The sequence below is a fragment of the Lagopus leucura genome, unplaced genomic scaffold, assembly GCF_019238085.1.
Source record: "Lagopus leucura isolate 7727_CA_CO unplaced genomic scaffold, USGS_WTPT01 Super-Scaffold_100029, whole genome shotgun sequence".
Lineage (NCBI taxonomy): Eukaryota > Metazoa > Chordata > Aves > Galliformes > Phasianidae > Lagopus > Lagopus leucura.
Window position 1 is genome coordinate 7,501,283 of NW_024962280.1, and position 19,175 is coordinate 7,520,457.

The 19,175-nt window shown below is 42.0% G+C and overlaps 1 protein-coding gene across 1 annotated transcript; it reads right to left on the reverse strand.

The window, feature by feature from the left end:
- Positions 1–889: 889 nt before the first annotated feature.
- LAMP3 (lysosomal associated membrane protein 3) lies at positions 890–16,497 on the reverse strand. Its single transcript, XM_042881337.1, has 6 exons — positions 16,356–16,497; positions 11,864–12,609; positions 11,038–11,160; positions 8,042–8,099; positions 7,189–7,356; positions 890–4,911 (listed from the first exon to the last, which is right to left on the reverse strand). Exons 1-6 carry the CDS (start codon positions 16,399–16,401, stop codon positions 4,772–4,774), a joined length of 1,281 nt encoding a protein of 426 aa, XP_042737271.1. The 5' UTR covers positions 16,402–16,497; the 3' UTR covers positions 890–4,771.
- Positions 16,498–19,175: the final 2,678 nt, after the last annotated feature.

The following is a 19,175-nucleotide window of genomic DNA, read 5'->3' on the forward strand; positions in this document are numbered from 1 at the left end:
CCTTCTGAGCCTTATCCCCACAGGGAAGGTTGGATCCCATTTCCCCATCTCTCTGCCCACCCTCTGAGCCAGCCCAGCTGCATCATGCAGCCTCCCAGCAGTGAGATGCTGCACGAACTGCACCCCCGATGGGGTCTGGCTGCACTAATTAGCCAAGCTTCATTTCATGTTTCATTGGGAAACCTTCGAAGATTAATCTGAAGAACTTGTGTGTGTCCCCTTCTATTGAACAGTTTACCACACGCAGTTGCCTTATGGTTGTTCTATTTTAAGCTGGCTATTGTGTGCTGACGTGAGAAACAGCAAAGTCACAGCAAAGTCAAGTTCCTTCAGAAATTCCCTTGAGTGACATAGAAACTGTTGAATTCTGGAGTTTACTTCTGGAATTTTCCAAGTATTTTCCATTTTCCTGTATTTTCCATAACTGCACAATAAAGGATGCACTCTCCTCCAAAGAATCTCATCATAATGCCTAAGATTATTATCTGAGAAAGAGGTTTAAGTACAAAGTAACAAACATCCATTACCTCTGCTGTGAGTTATGGTCTGCGTTTATTGGACAAATAGGAAACAGAAGTAGACATAAAGAAGAAACTCAAGGAAGTTGTGGGGAGATGGACAGAAAACCTCATACTATTTTCAGTACTCCTTTTTATCTTTTTTTTTTTTTCCTAAATGCTGATGAAACAAAGATGGAAATGTAAGAGGAAATGCCCAGGCTGGAAAAAAACATCACTGTCAGTTACAGCAAGGACATGAGTATATCTGTGACTGTGGCTTGCGTTGCAAGCCCATACAATCCTGTCTGATTGTTACAGATGGTGTTTGTATTTTAAAATGTTTAGGTGAAACAGCACTCGAGAGAAAACAACTGCACAGCAATGCACACTTTAATGGCTAAATACAATCTTTATTATAGAAACACCAGTAATAGAAAAATAAAGGGCATGCATTCCTTTTCATAACAAAGTAATTTTTAGCAACCATCTATTAGAGCAAGCTAAAAGTGATCAACCAAACCAATTCCATACACTTAAGAAGTTAATCTACATCTCCCTGGTTACTGGAACTAACAGCTGTTTTTTAATTTGGACATTTTTTTTGTCTGTCTGAGAACCGCAAAGGACTAAAAAAAATTAAATCTTACTTTATAAACTCCTTGGGTATTTGCCTAAGTATGACATCGTATATTCATGGGATACCCTGAGCTACAGGGATGTGCTCACCTCCTAACTTCTGCTTCACTGTGTTCTTCACTCTTCTTGCAAGTAAATAGCAGCACGTCATGATCATTTCCAATTGTTTTGCCTTTGCCACTTAGTGCAAGCCCAGAGAAGATTATATACAGCTTCCAAAAAACAGCAAACAAATAGTGATATATTGCATAAGAATTAATCAGTTTAACATTAATCTAAACATTGTTCAGTATGAATAGTTTGATTCATTCTGGTGATAAAATGGGGTGAGAGAAAAGCATTAACTCTGCATCACTGGTAAAGCTGCCAGAGGGTGTGACAAGATTAAATACAGAATTATCAATCATCATTAAGAACAATTTTCAAGCCTCATTTTGATAGCAAATGTTAAAAGACTGAATATTAATATAAAGAGCTTTTCCAGTATAGAACATAACAAGAAAATCCTATATTTAATTAAAGTAATAAACCATACAGATAAAACAACCCAAAAATCCAAAGGCCATGTGAAATAGGACTTAGTTTTTAACGGGAAAGATGTCTATTGACCACCACTTGGATTAGCTTAGGGTCAGATCATGTGTGGAGCTGAGCTTTTTAGGTGACAGTTGTTATTCAAATGTCCACATATAACAGCTTGGGACAGCAGCATCAGAACTGCAGGCATGGGCTCATTTTCAATTGGAAGCACTTCCACATATTTACTGTTTCCTGCTGCTTAAACATTACACAGTTTAAAAAAAAAAAAGTGAGTGCTTTAATACAGTATTAAAAAAAAAAAATCCTGCTTTCTACACAAAAACAAATAACTCAGCAATAGCCCACAGCTCCACTTCGTGACCAGGCGGGCAGCAGCAGACATTTTACTTTGTACCAATGGTTTTCCTGAAAAGAAGCACAAGCAGCAGGCTCACGACTCCCCAGACCTTTCACGGCTGCAGTTCTTACAGACAAGGATTAGTTTCCACCACCCAGGTCTCTCATTAACCATCAGATTTTCATGTGGGATGAACCATGAACAGGAAGAACACCCTGAGAGCTAGGGCCTGAACAAGGGCAGTGGGCTGCATGTCCACTAACAGCAGGAAAAGGTGGGAGGGGGAAAATGAGCTTAATGAAGTTTGCTAAGTGATATTATCGCTGCTGGAGCCTTTCACAAAACAACCTTTGAAATAATGGAGCATTCAACGGATTGTAACTGCATGCTGCTTTACCTTATGATTATATTCAGCTGCCTCCCTTGTTCACAGCTGGTTTTAAGTTCTGTCTTTGGCTTCTCCAAGTGCAAAAGTGATTCCAAATTGTCTTTATCTTTCTTGGTTATGAGTTCATTGAAACTAAACTGGAACATTGCTGGAAAATGAGGATTACTGCCAGAGCCACATGTTATGGTGCTATTGAAGGGTGTTGTGTTTCCTGCTTGGCACGGACCAGAATCTTCTAGAAATTCACAGAATGGAGGGATTTAAGTAACTGAACTCTCCTGATGGTTAAACACTGGTGAAATACCAAAACTGGTTTTAAAAAATACTGCAGGCAAATCAGATTCACAAGGTACTGACATCAGTTTTAGCCAGTGAAAATCCACTGTCATTCATAACTGCTCAGGATTTGGGTCATTACTTAATGGAAATCAAATGATCTTCCAGCATTTATATTATGTTTATTTCCAAATAAAGCTGACAGCAAGACATTTTTGCAGATAGCTTCAGTCTTTCTTTTGTTTAATTGATGCCATTCCTAAGTCCTATCCAGGCAAAATATTTATTGGTAACATTAAGCTACTGCCCTAAACCCCAAGGGGAAAATGAGCTCTTACATAATATTGTTTTCTCTTCAATAAATGTTTTTACATATAAATCTTATCATTTTCATGTAGTTTCCTGCAGTGAGCAGATTTGATGGTGGTGTGTGTACTTGCATACTTGTGCATATGTTTATCTTTGTAACCTTTTATGACAAGGAGATTTTTCTTTTTTCAACAAAGAAAATTAGCTAAACTTAATTACTCTCAATAGCAATTACTGCTTACACGCCTTCACATTTGCTTAGCAGGAGGCAGACTACAAAGTGTTGCAAATACTTTAAAGCAACTCTAGACTGTTTCCATATGAAAATCCAGCTGCTCAGCTGCAAGTGTGGTGGATAGCATTAACTTCTGGGCAGAGTTTACCCAAAGCCTGTGCAGGCTTTCAGTCCCACAGACACCTTATGCAGACAGCTTCAGTGGATTTCCATTTACTCAAGGACCTTGTGCAGGTCTGCTACAGTGCTGGCTACTTCAGTATCTTCCCACATTAAGAGAGACATCACAATACTGTCATCCCACTGAGGTGACAGTTACCAAGTTCAGTGGTGAACACTACAACAGGTCCATGTCTGTAAAGGAAGCAGGTGATGCATAAGCTCTTGTAAGACTACAAAATAATAGGCTCCATGAATCTAGCAAGCAGTTTCACCCCAGTCCCTATCTATCACAGCAGCATCCTTAGCACAGGTCCACTTATCACAGTGCTTTCAGAGCCTCATGTCAGCTTTCTCCACCTCGTGCTGCGAACACATGGCAAAGGGTTGCTGCATCTTGAGCACCAATTGGTAAATAGAATGTCTTGGCCCTGTGTGGATGAGTGGAGTTACTGACTCCAAACACCCTCCCAGTTCTGCACAGACATCTCAGCTGCCTGTCATCAGCTGTTGAATGGTGCAGCTAACAGAGTAACAGTGCAGGATAAACTCAGCAACGTCAGATTGCTCTCATATGCCATGTCTTGTGAGGCTGCAGTTCAAGAATTATTGGCAAGAAGGTCAGACATCATTGCAGAGAGGCTGAGACAGGCAATGATGAGCAGAAATTTTTGCATGCATTGCTCAGGCAGACCCTATCTGACCCTGCTGAGTCATCTTATCTGCATACAGAGTCACTAGAGGCTAGAAAATTAATAAAAATACTGCCTCCAGAGTGAGAGTAGGGTATTACCACTGTGTCCCTCCAAAAGACTCAGTAGGAAACAGTAAGTTACTAAATGTAAGCCTGGTGTTTAAAAGGACTGAAGGGAATTTGCTTATCCATCAAAGTCATTCTTATACTTGCCCCAAATCTTTAGCAAAAAAACCAGTGCTTCTGTAGGACTTGCTCTGATTTAACAGGGTTGCCTGTTGCTGTGGACCTCTGCTCTACTCACCTGAAGGTCGTATTGCCGGACTCAACTCTCCTAATAAATATGAATGGCATCTTAAAGAAATTGATTATGGGGGGATAATGATGCTGCCTGCTTTAAGCTATTTTTAAGCATCTGACTGAGGTGGTCTGAATTGCCTCTTTTTTGATGATACAAATAATTTAGGCTTCTAACTTTGATCCTCTGAACCCCATCTAAATAAGTTGCTAAGAACAGCCTAAAAATAAATGGTATAAATCATTTCCTTCCCACCTTACAGAAATTGCTTCCAGAAACATGCATTAGCTTTAAACACATGGTGTCATTTCACTTAAAAATACAGCTCCTGAGCAGCAAAGCTGCCAGGTAAAAGCAAAAACTCATGTGATTCCCCTTCTTTGGAAGTACAAGAGCACCTCAGATACGTTCATATCCTCTGTGGGGCTTTTTTCTGGAAATCAGAAATGTGACAAACACAATGACCAACAGTCCCAGGATGCTCAGGCCCACGACGATGGGAACTGCTTTTGTGGTTTTATCAAGAAAACATTCTTCTTCTGAAAATAGAAAAAAGATCAGATAATGCATTAGAGTAGAAAAACGTATTTCTAGACTATGGATCCATATTCTAAAACATCAGCAAATACAAGCCAGAGGTTCTCAAGACCTTTCTTCTTATTCTAAACTATACTTAACATGATTTTATCTCTGATGAATCTTATCCCAAGAAAACAATACTTGGCCTGTGAACAGCTTCATGCTTCTCTGGAGAGTGACTTTTTCATACCCACAGTAATTGTTCTACTGCCAAGATGGGTACATACACAGTAGGAGGCTTTCTTGCTCGTAGCAGATGTGGAGAATGATGCTACAATGTGCAAGTCTGAAAATAATGAGCAAGACACATCTTGGATGGATAAAAATTACTGCTTTGTGGCTTCTAATTGTTTCTGCCCAGTAAAAAGGAAATAGAGTTCGGAAGACATTGTTACAGCTTCTCAAACAGGCCAAGCTGTTGATGTAATGCTGCTGTAACCTATACAAAATTATAAGGATCTTGAAACCAATGATCATTATTGCTTTCTTTTTCTTCCCCTTATAAGCAAATATAAGGGATAAACAGAAGTCCCAAGAAACCAACAGGGAGGAGGCTGGTGATGTGCTTACTTTATGGAACTATTCCTGTACTGGCAATTTAGTCTTTCAAAATCTTTATACACAGCAGATGTAGGTAACAGCTTCATAACTATTTCATGGCTGCTGGAGAATTATTTCAGGGATGGTATCTGCATTCTCAGCCCTTTTAATTAAGAGCAAAACTAGTTTAATTTTGCACATGGCACTGGCTAGCAGAGGTTAGCCCGTCCCTGAAAACAGAGAGTATTTCTAAGCTGTCTCTGCTAGAGGTGAGGCCACTAGAAGCCATATCTGAACTAATTCATTGTGCATATTCAAATGGGAATGTGGGACCAGATGGGGTTCTATGAGTTGTTCCAGCTCAGCTTTCTTCTGTTAAAAAGTCTTCAGAAGCCTGAGAGCACAGACTGGATTCTCAGTGGGGCTTTTAAGAACCTAAAGAAAGTTTATAAAAAAAAGCTTCCATGTCTTAAAACAGTTCCAGATGTAGCTTCCCATTATATTCCTTCTGGAATAAGAAACCAAAATTTTAAACTAACAATAGAAGAACAAGTCAGATAGAGCCAAACTAAGTCAAAAGACAAATCTAAATTAAGAAGAAAGCAGAAGCTGTATTTTGTAAGCATTCAGAAAGTCAGATGGCAGAAGAAGGGAACGTTTTATTAGTGCATGTAGAGGGCTGGACTGCTGATAAAAATCATCTGCCCACATGAGTTCCTGTATGGAAATACCCTGAGCAGAAGTCGCAGAAACGTGTTCTGTTTGAAGGAGAACTCAGGGTACCGCTGAGACCATCTCTCTTCTGTGTAGAATTTTTCATGAACCTCCTAAAAGTAAGGCAGTGAACTGAGTACCCATACTGTGAGACGTGGGGATTTCCAAGGTCACCCAACGGTCCTGGACTCCACACCCCATCCAGTTCTCGGCTGCATCCCAACAAGAAACATGGATGGCAATGCCTCATTTCTCTGTAGAAGGAAATTCAGGTGCGGGCATAGGAATGAAGCTGGGAGGATCCCCAGTACATTCTCCCAGCACGGGCAATGCAGGGATCCTAAAGTCCAGTACTGGTCTTCTCTGTCTTTGCAGCAGGTAGTGCTAAGCTACATGGTTGTGTATACTCAAAACCCAGACATCATATTGTAATTCTGAAACTAAGTGTGACAGTTGTGATCCTCCTCTGGGGCACATTTCATCATTTCTAGATACAGCTGCTCTGCAAGTATCATCCTGCATTGACAAATATCCCTTACTAATTGGCAGTTTCACTGCTGCAGCTGTGGGATGTCATGGGCTGCCAAAAGCTTTTCAAAATTGCTAAAGATATCGAGGGCAGTGACCTTGAACTGATCTGTATTATGTATGAGGGGCTGGAAAAAGCCAATGAAATGGTGGTGCGCACACCTCACCTGGGAAAAAAGAGGGGAGAGAAATAAAATGGAGGCTGTCCAGCTGAATATTTTTAATGAAAATGGGAAATGGAAGTTATTAAATTCAGGAGGGAAAGATGCTTTGCCATGGGTATTAGCACAGTGTTGAAAATTACTGGGAAGAGGGTGAAACTACAGCAGCAGGCAGGATGCAGTATCTGGCAAGAAGTCTGTATGGTTAACATCTAGCAGAAGGAGATACCTCGGCCTACTGGACTGCTGACAATTAGATCTCAGAAGGGTAGAAAATATTTCCACATTACTTACCTTTTCCAAACTGGTTGCCAAGAATATCAAAGGCCTGCAGCTGCATGTTAACAATGAATAGCTGGTAGGTTCTCTCCAAGCCAAAGGTTTGCTTGCTGGCACACTTAAAGGAATTCCCCAGCTTTGCTGTAAAATGCTGCTGGCGTATGGCTATGTAATAAAGTATACCTGGAGGTCATAAAGACAGAGATAGTGATAAATGGGCATCCAAAATAATGCTGCACAACCAGAATCTTCCTGAGATAAATGGAGGTTCAGAAGCAGTGTCACAGTTGTTACGAAAGCACAGATGTTTTCCCTGTAATATATCAGTTAATTTTGTTTGTGTTTAAATGAGTGTTTCAATTACCAATGGACAACTCAGCCAAGCTTGGGTCTGAAAAAGATGCAGGGCGTTCACTGCAACAGTGCTGCTTGTGGACAACAGCAACATCTAGCAGAGAGGCAGGAACAACATGCAGTGTCTCTCACCAGCACCACTGTGGAGGACTGACAGTCCATGTGAAAACTTCAAAACTGAAGATCAGGCTGATCAGCTTGTGTTTGCTGCAATTGGCATTTAGCAAAACTGATATTTTGGCATTTTTGATCTTAAATTTTATTCTGAAAGAGTGGTGAAAGCAAAAGGAGAGTTTTTGAAGGTGAAAGGGAAATTAAAAGAAAATAATGAAACTACAGCTTGGTCACCTCTTTTCCACTTTCATGCCATGACATTTAGGTGAATGACACGTTGAAAGCCTAACGAATACATAATTTGCAGCATTCAGAGTTTTAAAATGTGAAAGTCTATCCCACACCCAGAACTGTTTGATAGCAATTTAACACAGTGAACATTAAATATAAAAGCACTGACCTTCAGAAGGTAACTGTAATTCAGCCTCAATTGTACTGACATAGTATGTTGGATCTTTCTGCAAAAGATGATGTATCTTTATTCCTACTACATCCCTATATTTGTAGAAAAAAATAAAGTTCACCACAGCAAAATGCTTGCAAAATAGGTTCTCAAAGAAAGACTTTTCAAAGCATCTCCTTGAAGACTTATGAACCAACTTGCCTGGATGTATTGCATTTTCTTTTCCAAATCATTAGTAGACAAGTCGCCAGCATAACGCTGTGATCTCGGATACTTCACCAGTTTTGCTCAGTGCAGTGAAACCAGACATGCAGATGTGCTTTTGCACACATTGCTCAAGCTAGACATTTGTGTGACATGTGGTAACCAAAAGTAGGAGGGGGTTAAGCAAGTGTTATATATTGCATAAGGCATTTTATTTTTATCCACTGGGTTTGCTTTCATTGAGGGTCCCAGCAATGCTTGCATTGGTAATCCTGCAGTTAATTGATCCCTGCTGACCTGCAGGCTGACTGCTTGCAGAACCCACGGTGATATATTTTAAAGTACCCAGGACTCCAGCACTGCTGTGCAGTTTATGCATCGATGGCCTTTATGTGAGCAAACTGCAGAAAGCAGCCATGCTGCTGTTTATCATTGCTTTGAACCAGAAGAGGGCAGCAACCAGCAGAGACAGGAGCCCTTCACAGAGGTACTGCTTGTTTTCTACTTTGTCTACCAACAGAAATCACTACAAATGAGGAAACAGCAACCTTGATTGTCTATATAGGGAAGAAATAACTGTTATGTTCTACCCTGTTGGTGCTGGCTGGCTTTGTTTCATACGCCTACAGTCTGCCAACAAGGAAAGCACCTGGTACTATAGCACAAAACAAAATTTCCAGCTGGACTTTGCCCATCCATGCTCCAAAACGCTGGTGCAAACTGAACACTCTCCTGCCCAGGGCAGCCAAAGCATGACAGAAAGCCCCAGGGACTTTTCACTCCTAGCAGCACTGAAGCATGCTGAGAGTCTCTACATAGCTTCCCTGTTATTGGTTTTAATTCCAGCTCTGAGCACATAGGGATTGGTGACTGCAGCTGGTGGCTAAGGAGTAGCAAACATGAATCTCTTCTGTGCGCTCGCATTTAATGTCCTGCAGTTTTAATGCTGGTAGGGTAGACTGTGAAAGAAGTTTAAGAAATAAAATGGTTCTCAGCATTATCCTACTTAAAGACATAAATAGGTCAAATAGCACATTTTTTTGGCAGCAGCATTATCTTCTGTTTGGACAGAGTTATTGACTTTGCTCAGGATGAATGCCTGTTCCTACTTCATGTATTGTGGGTTGGTTATGAAACTTCCCTTTGTCAAGTTCTTTGCCAAAGGCACCTGGCAGCAGTGAATACCGAGCTTCCCACCTCCCTACGGCCACACCACAGCCCCTGGCCCAGCTCCACCTTCACCCCTGCAAATGACAAGTGCCACCTCTATAGCACTCCTGGTTCAAAGTCAGCACTGCAGAAGCTGGAGAGGCCAAACACATCAGTAACAGCAGCAGAACGATTTCTTAATAACTTGCCTTTCAAAGAAAGCTTAAGCCGTGCCCTGCTGCTCTCTTGAGACTTATCTTGGGTGGATTGCATAATGCTGTGCCAGTAACCATCTTTTTCAGGACAAGAGAGGTCAAAAGGTTCACATCACTCTCCTTAGCTCTGCTGTGAGCTGGTACTTTTATGGGTACTTGAATCACTGGACTTTTTCTAAGGATCTTCATAACACAGAGAACGCCACCCTTGTTGCAGAAAGCATACTTTTAAACCAAACACTCATGGTGTGAACTGATCCTTTGTTCTAAAACAGAACTTTCCTTTGTACCTTTCAGATGTCTTTCAGTCATCAACAAAAATCAAGACAATTACTGATTGAAAGCTTTCCCAAGCATTAATGACCAAGTATTCAGCTGTGATAAAATTTACTGTTGCCTCTTGGAGCATGACTGACCTCTGGCAGTTTTCTCCTGTAGTTTTAATATCAGCAACACTCATGGTAGGTTACGTTGAAGACCTGTCTGCATGCGATGTAGTTTGAGCTGGAAATGTGGTATCATTACACATCCCATCAAAATAAACACTAATTTTCATACTAGGAAAGCATAGGCCTATCTCTTGCTCAAGTTTCTGTGTATATTTGTAAGTTTCCCTGGACTGGTGCATTTTAAGGGCACTTATCTACAAATTTGTTGTTGCAGTTCAGTTGTTTGGAATCTTCTTCTAATCAGAAATTAGAAGAAATTAAGCCCTCTGGGCTCTGGACTGGCTGTGGCTTCTGGGTACGTACACCTTCATAGGCTGCCCTCTGGATTTAACAACCACATTCAACTTTTGCCTGGGCAGCACTTATGGGAAGCAAATGACTAATTCCACATACATCCAGGTTGTCTCAGAGATACCATTTCATAAGGACAACGTGACAGCATGACTCAGAGCTTCCAGCACACACACCTTGCTTCTGCACAGTAGCTCCAGCCCAGGCCCAATTCCCTGTCGCACTCCAATGCAAGCAGCAGACGTGGCCTTCCCCCCCCTGTCTCCCCAGTTAGATTTTACCTCTGTAAATATGAGGTGCAGATTTTGCTTAGCACTAATCTATATTTTGTGCTGCTAGTTTGGCAGAACATTTAGCCAAAGGATCCAAGGGCACTGTATTTATCTTTTATTACACGTATGAACCCTTCAAAATTCAGAGTTCCAATAGACAAGATGGGATGAAACACTGAAAGTAGCCCTGCTCTGAGCTGGGGACTGGGCCAGGTGGCCTACAGTCTCTCCTGGACTGAATTAATCGTGGTTCTGTAAATCCAGGCTCTTGGGAAGGACAGGACAACCAGCACCAAGATGGATGAAATTTTCCACAGCACGCTGCACATCACTGGTTTGGCTGGAAGTGGATCAGGGGCAGCCTGGGTTCCCATTCCCCAGAACTAAACCTTGTTCCCACTAAATACAGTTACCTTTACAAAGACGAAGCTTATAAATCCTCCAATGAAAGAGATGTTCAGCACAGACTGCACCATCCCACAGCTTCCAGATATCTGGGTGGCGTTGGGGTTGACGGTCAGGTACTCCATCTGCTTCTGTGGAGAAATGAGGACATTGTGGGGCTATTTATGAAGTGGAGGGGGAAAACTTAATATGAAACATGCAGGTTAATATGTTTGGAGTTTAATTATGTGGTTGGATTAACAGACCAATGCCCAATGGCTGTATTAATGGAGGTTACAGAACCATTATTGGGAAGGCCATCATCACAATTTCAGGGTTTTTACATCTTTTGCTGAATCATTCGCCATGGATCAATGCCAAGAGAGGGTAGCAGTTTCCCAGAACCCCTGTACTGATCCAGCTGGCTGACATGATGCTCCCAAAACCTCATTTTTCAGCACTGAGACAACTCATCTCTGAATCCAAACAAGTCTGTGAGCTGATAATTTATTTCTCCCACTGAAACTTGCTATTTTAAACCCTTCACTGATGTCACTTCAGATTTTAACTAATCTCCCATTCTGGGAAAGAGAAGTAACACTGGAGCCAATCTGCCCTCCCAAATATTGCTGCCATGGATATATTGCTGAAATAAGAAAGTATATAACATAATTATACGAACCAAAGTACAGCAGTTGAGATGCTGTGTCACAAAAAAAGGCTTCAGACTCACAACAAACCAGTTATTTTTATCATACAACTTAATTTCTGCAAATTGCTTTTAAAGGAATAGAATACATTCCAGCAAATGAAGTAGTCTTTATAAGGCTTAGCCTCGTAGTGCTTTCACCTCACCTTCTGTGTGCTTAGAGCCATCAGCTGCAAACCCATCACTGCTTTGATGCAGGTCTTGTTGCTGCTGGAAATGGTGTATGTGCCAGTGGGGATGGGAGAAGGCTGTGGTGCCAGAGTGGGTCTCACCATCATTGTAGTAGATGGGATGGTTGTATGAGTCCCCTGATGAGTGGTGGTTGCGTTGGTCATGGCTGTGGCTGTTGGACTTCCAGAAGTTGTGTGATTAATTGAGCCTGTGGTGGGATTTGCAGTACTGTTATCAGTGGCTGTAGTATTTATGGCAGCAGTTGTTGTTTGTGTCTTTGATGTTGTACTCTCTATGGTTGTGTTTGTAACTGTGTCCACATGGGTTGTGATTTGGTTGTCTGGGGACACAGTTGTGTTCTTCACAGCTGGTGTAACTGTTTCCATTGCCTGGGTTGTAGCCTGGCCAGATGCAGCTGTGTTTGCTGCAGTTGAGGTTACTGCTGTGGAAGATGTCTGGCCATACGCTTTGCTGATATTTGCTCCTGCCTGGGCTGTCATATGAGAGGCTGGTGCTGTTGTTACCCAGCGTTGGTCTGTTGTCTGCAGAGTAGTTGTATGGTTTATGGAGCCTGTGATGTTAGGTTGAACTGCAGTGCTTTGATGGGGTGGTGAATGATAAACAGAAAGTGGCAGAGCAGAAGTGATGGTATGGTGGAAGGACGTGGTTTGTGGAGACAGCTTGACACCCAGGGCCACTTCAGCACAGCAGGAAGAAAATGCTGCAAAGAAATGAAAAGTCAGTAGTCTAAAACCATTGCATTTAACGTTCTTGTTGATATTTGCAACATAACTGCTCCCATTTTGTTATCATGATTTTATTCTTCCTTTGGCTTAATGTCATAATTGGAGAGTACAAGCAGACATAATTTTGCACTGCTTCCCCAATCTTCACACCTCTGAATATATCCACTGCAGAGGCAGCACATTGGCTCCTTACTCCCCACATGCTGCACTGACTGCTGAACAAGACAGCGGATGCTATAGAGATGTGAATAGATCTTGCACAATCCCTACACTGTACATGAATTCCCTTGCAGACAACAGTGCAGCAAGATCTGCTGGGAGTAAATTATCAAGGTATAAGGAACAACTTGTTCCACTGTGGGCTGCTGTTAAAATGAAATCCAAGCATAACAAGTGAAGAGGTGGTTGTTTAGTCACAAACAAAGCATGGGGAAAGGGAACAATTTTTGTATGTGAAAGAAGTGAGGAAACGTAGTGGTCGTATGATGATTCAGAACAGACTGGGAGGCAGAAATTCCAGGAATTTGTTTGTGGTGCTGATGTAGATACGGCAGCCTGACCCCTCAAGTTCTTCCTCATGGGAGATACCCAGGGAAAGATGGGCCCTCTTAGTAATGCTTTTTCGGCAATGAGAAACAAATTTGAGGGTACAGCTTTCAGGGGTTTTTTGAACCACATCTAAAAATACTCACAGCACAAAAATCACACCGGCATTTTGTAACATTTACAGAAATGTATTCCTTGCAAAATGGAAAAGATGTCGTTCCTATGTGTAAGTAACAAAGGGAGGACACGGTGGATAATGTACACTGTAAAAAGAGATGAAGTTCACAATTGTTCAACTTAAATCTTTGATTGTGAGTATGCAACAAGGCACTGTAAAGACAAGACCAAGCTAAAAGCCACAAGTCACAGACATAAATGTATTCTTTGATGTGCATGAGGCTTTACATGTAGTTAAACGCTTTACTGACCAAATTAGCTGGTGGACAGAGATGAATTCTCCAGTCTGTAGACAGAAAGAATCCAAAAGTCTGATTTTCCCTTAGAAATGACTGTGATAGAGGAGAAGTGGAGGGATAAGCTCCATATTCCTAAACTTGCCTAAACTTGCCTGGTTTCACCTCCGTACTGAACTGCACACACATGACTGCAAATGTAGCTGTTATCATCAGAGAAATACAAGTTTGTGCAATTGAAAAGTCACAAAAATAAGGACAGATCCCTCTGCTATTACATTTTATCAGAAGGAACTGAAAGTGCTGTAATTAGTATCATATTTTAGTTCATTTTCTCTTTTTTCTTGCCTTTACCACACCTGCTGTCAAAGTTGAGAAGCAAGTAACTTCTCTGTATGTTCATCTCAATCAGACCAGTGGAAAATCAGAGCAGTTGCTGTGTAACACAATAGAAAAAGAAAGAAGAAGCTGCAATTTTCACTCTTTTTTTTTTAGCCATGTATGTTTGTGAAACAATTCATACTCGAATTTATGTAAGCCTTAAGCAGTCAGCACTTCTCAGTTTTTACTTAACGGATTGGTTTTGGTTATTGACTATGTAACACAAAAATTTATGAGCATGGAAAGAAACATCATTTCCCTTTTCACTTGGATGTTGTCCATAGTTTTTAAATGGAATTTCATTTTCCCCAGAAGGTCATTTCATCAGAAAAATAATCAGCCCAATGTGGTCACTGAAACACCTCTTGGATGGCCTTGGCTCGTACTCTCCAGGTGACTTGCCAGTATCCTCCAGCTTAGCTGTCCCCAGCATTTTGGGCCCCCTGTTGGGCCATGCCCATGTTTCCAAACCTGTTGGTTTGGGTCATCTCAAAACGCATTTGGCCACTGATCTCAGAAAGTCTTCCCAGGGATGAGTAAAGATTGATCTCTGCCAACCCAGTGGTCTTGGCCATCAAAAGCGGCCACAAAGCAACAGCAAATTGCAGCTCTGCATCCTGCAGTTAGCTTCCATTTCTTTTTTCTCTGAGAAATTTACCATCCCTAATGGGTCTGGACCCAAAGTCCATGCATTCTGACAGAGGAAGTTTCAGGTTTTCCCTCCATCCACTAGCATCCAGAGGAGGACAACAAGGATGATGAAGGGTCTAGGGGGAAAGTTATACAAGGTCACTTCGTTCTTTCAGCCCAGAGAAGGGGGCCGAGGGGAGGCCTTGTGATATCCTACAGCTCCTTGCAAGGGAGGAGAAGAGCAGTGCTGAGCTCCGCTGACTCTCCAGTGAGAACCAACAATAGCAGAGGCACACAGTTCATCTGTTCAAAGGAACTAAGGTGGAAAGGTCTTGATCTGGCTGTAGAATGTCTCAGCCTGGCAGCCCATGATGCAGAGGATGGAAGAACCTCTTGCTGGGGATTTCTGACCCTTCTCGCCTAACCACACACCCACAGTTTGTTCTGCTTTATGCTGCCCAGAAGAAATGCCTGTTTGGATGACAGATTCTGTGCTAGTTACAGACACAAAAACCTGACCTAGCTCCTACAGAAAAGACTCTTGCCAGTTCTGGCTGCTTTGATTTGAGCTCTCGAGGAACAGGAAAAGCACTAAGATATTCTGAGAGGCTTTGGTTCTCTCTAATATAGTTTACTTCAAACACTAGAGCAGTTTCTTAAACATCCTACCCTTCAGACTCTTCTCCCCTAAACTCTGATTCATTTTAATTCCCTACCTGAGTAGAAAGAGTTTGTGGCATTAATGAAAGATCACAACAAATTACTGAAGGAACTATCAAAAACGAATGAATAGCAACTGAGCAAGAAGTTCATCCTGGCCAAAGACACCCCTGCTGACCACTGAGTTATTTCTCCAAGTCTGCATACATTTTGGGGTCACTTCAGCAGACTGTGGCTATGGGGCAGGTGTCATAAAGTAGAGCAGATGCGGCTGGAGCTCTGTGTGGTAAAGTCCTGCACTGCTCCCCTGCTCACCGTGCTGCCACTGCAGAGCTGGGAGAGGGGCAGGAGTCGTTGCTGGTGTGAACTGTGCATGCAGATAGCAAAGCACACCACAGAAACCCAGGACCCCACCAGCAAGCAAAAGTCCTTAGCCATTACACAGATTAAATTACTCTCTGTCCACCTGGGCCAAGTAGATTTTGTGCAGCTGCAAGTGCAGTGACTTTACATGCTAAGACACATCCTTGACCAGGCTCACTCCACAGATTTTCAGGGACAAGCACTGAGGATCAAATGGTGACTTTGATGTAGGTTGTTGTTAGATAAGTCCCAGTTTCTCCCAGACTTCCCAGAGCCCCCTGCCTTGCTTTTGTTTTCCTCACACCCTGCATCTTGCAAACAAACAAGCAACGTTTCTTTATGTGTTGGTTTTTTTGCTTATCTCACTCAAGACATTCAGTCAGTTCTGCTGGACATCAAATACAAGTAACACAAGTACAAATAAGCCTGCTTCTAATACTATTTTGAGCTGACTCGATCACACAGAGTTCATGTCACCACAGAGTGCAAAATACAAGAGAAAACATTACATTAAGTTTACATCAGCTACAATTAAATTAAATTGTATGTAAATTAAAAAACAGTTATAGTTAATTCTTTCTGGTGGGGCTTCATTAAAATCACCTTTAATGCTAGCTGCAAGACTGTTTCCAGTTTGCAGTCTATTGGCTCCTCTCATAAGCGCAAAGAAAGAAAAGCAGCATAATCTGCCTTTTTTTCATAGAGAAATGATGGAAGACGTGACTCACCGCAGGCAAAGGCTAGCAAGACCAGGTGTGATTTGCTCCTTCCCATGGTCAGTGCAGCTGTGAGGCCAAGAGATGCTGCTTCTCGCTGTGGTGCAGCAGAAAGGAAATAAAGGTTTTCTGGGGACTGCAAAGTTTCACTTGATTCAGGGAGTGCTCAGTCACATGGGTGGAAAGGAGGTGGGGAGGGAGGGGGGAATCCAGTGCTCATCTATAAACTAATGCAAAAAGAAATAGCTGCTGGTTAAGAAGGAAAGTGAAAACAGAAAGAACTGCTGGGTTTGTGCAGCAGAGGACAAGCTCTTACCTACAGTCAAAGCCTGGGGTTCTGTAAGGCCATGTAGAACTTCATGCTCTTTTCTCCAGTTTTGGAGACTGCAGCTGCACCCCACTGGAGGGCTAAGACCTGTAAATCAGTACTTTCTCGCATGCTCTTTTGAAAAAAAAAAAGTTTCTTTGGGGTAAATTCCTCCTCTGAAATTAAGGCACAGAAGGGAAAGGCGTTCTCTCTGGCTTTCTCCTCAAAACCTGACAAAAGTGAGACAGGACTAAGCAAAGTCTCAAAGAGGCTCTGGTTCTTCCTGGGGCTGCTGGTAGCCTTTGTTGGATGGTGCAGCCAAGGTGGCTCACCATTAGCATTGAGTCCAAGCATATTCCCCAGCAAACAGCAATGACCTACCTGTGTTCCATGAAGGATCCTCTGTGAACTATGCCAAGCCAGAACAAAAGTTGCACAGGCAGGTCCCACTGTGTGTGGCCACATGCCAGCGATCTGCAGCAGAACATTTCACCTGCATGTTTGTGTGGATGGATTTCCAGCCCCATGTCCTCACCATGAGGCCTGATAAAGCTGGAAGCTTAATGGAAGTAGAAAAGAGATGATAAACTCATAGAATAAGAGGAAAAAATGCAGGGACTCTTGTGGTCCTGATTCTCTCTCTCACACCAGAATTAAAGTGCAGTAACACAGTGAGGCCAATGACTTGAAAACTCAGATGAAGTGAAGTGGATGCTGCCTGAAATTAGCTCCAACTTATTTTGTTCTCTGTGTTTCCATTGTGTTTCCACATTCTCATTTGTACTTCCCTGCCCCCCTACATGATCCACAATACACATTTGTGCCCTCCTCAATAAGCCATTGGTAGCCAAGGGTATGAAGATAATGTGAGGATATTTGCAATAAAATCATCCCATTCCTTGCCTCATGACCCCAAACATCAGCACGCACAACTCTGACCTGTCTTGGTAAATCTCTGCACTCTCCTAACTGTCCCAAAAATTCAGGAACATGAATAAGAGAGAGAGGCTAAGAAAATTTAAAACAACTTTTTTTTTATGATTCACACATAAAGTTGAGTTGGATAAATGCATGGTTGTTTGTTTTTGCCAGGTGTGTTGATGGGACTTTTCCAATACTCGTTTCTTCTGAATAGAAAGAAATCTCACTTGACTTGTTGCTTCATACAGAGACATCAACCACAATGTTTTGTACTAGTTATAGTTTTTATAAATTTCAAACAAAGTGTGGTTTTACACAGATCAGAATTACAGAAAGCTCATTTGCACACTTTTTTTCTTGTAATAATTTCATACATTCATCTTGACTGGAAAAAAGAACAAGTAATTCTGTGCTCTTTCCCTGTCTGATTATCTCTCTTCAGCCACAGTATACAAATACATCATTATCAACACAATGGAAAATATGTAAGAAACAAACTGTACCAATTCTTAGCTGGGGAGAGGAAATGTTGGCAGCTATTTCAGCTCTAGCTGCAAGAAGAAACACTGAATTTGGCTCTCTTTTTCTTCTCCTTATTCTTAAATATTTCTAATAATACATATATTAGAAATCAGGCTTTGAGTATTTTTGGAAGGAAAAACAAGGCCTTTTCATACTCAGTCCTGCTTGTAATCTCAGAGACTTACGAAAACGATGGATAAAAGAATGGCTTTTCATTACGTACACAAACAACGTAAGACCAGGCGTGCAGCTTTGTTGTGACTGGCAACATAAGCCAATGTCCAGACAGGATTGGGCTGCAGCCACCTATGGCCCAGACAACAACCATTGGTCTGATACTCCATTCGGTGGTGTTAGGCAGTGAAAGAAGGAGAGGATCAAGCCTGGTTACTTTCTGGCCTTGACTGACATCATGGTGATTGCCTGCATACCAATTTGTCACTACCTCCAGTAATGAAGGACTCCATTGCCCAACTATACCCAAATCAGCAGAGGGAATACTGTCAAGGATGTGAGGTTGCTGAAAATCTCACGTACTGCATACAGCCATGGGGCCAGGAGTTACTAGCCATCCTCAGGACATTCATAGTGCAGGAGTGACTTAACCTTTGGTCAAACAGGAAAAAATGTGAAATTTTGGAAAAAAATAATAATTCAAAATCAAAGTAGGAATGAGAATTGTAATAACAGCCCATACCTTTGCAGTGAGTCAGTGTGCTGGGAGACACAAGACAGCTTTGTAGCGGTCTACTTCCCTGCTTCAGCTCCAGACTACTCCATAGGATGCCACCACTGACACTCTTGTAGGGCACAGTGGGACGTGGGGGTGAATGCTCTGCTTTCCCCTGAAAGGTCTTTAGTTTTTGAATCCACACTAGAGTTCAGCATCAGAATTGGTATGAGGGAACTTCAGTATCTCCCACTTTACTCCAAGATAGTGAGACACCAGGGCTATAGGAGTATCTCACTGTCAGTCTGCACACAGCAGAGGTAGGATGAGGATTCACAATACCTGATTTTCCATCTCCAGTTCAAACAAAGAATTCCCACTGCTATTTCACCATTGGAATGAGATTCCTTCA

Excerpts from the sequence above, each read along its gene's own strand:
- LAMP3 (XM_042881337.1), bottom strand. The coding sequence starts at position 16,401 with ATGGGAAGGAGCAAATCACACCTGGTCTTGCTAGCCTTTGCCTGCG. Across the intron at positions 11,161-11,863 it reads TGGCTCTAAGCACACAGAAG|AAGCAGATGGAGTACCTGAC; the intron begins GTGAGGTGAAAG and ends ATTTCTCCACAG. Across the intron at positions 4,912-7,188 it reads TGGCAACCAGTTTGGAAAAG|AAGAAGAATGTTTTCTTGAT; the intron begins GTAAGTAATGTG and ends TTCTATTTTCAG.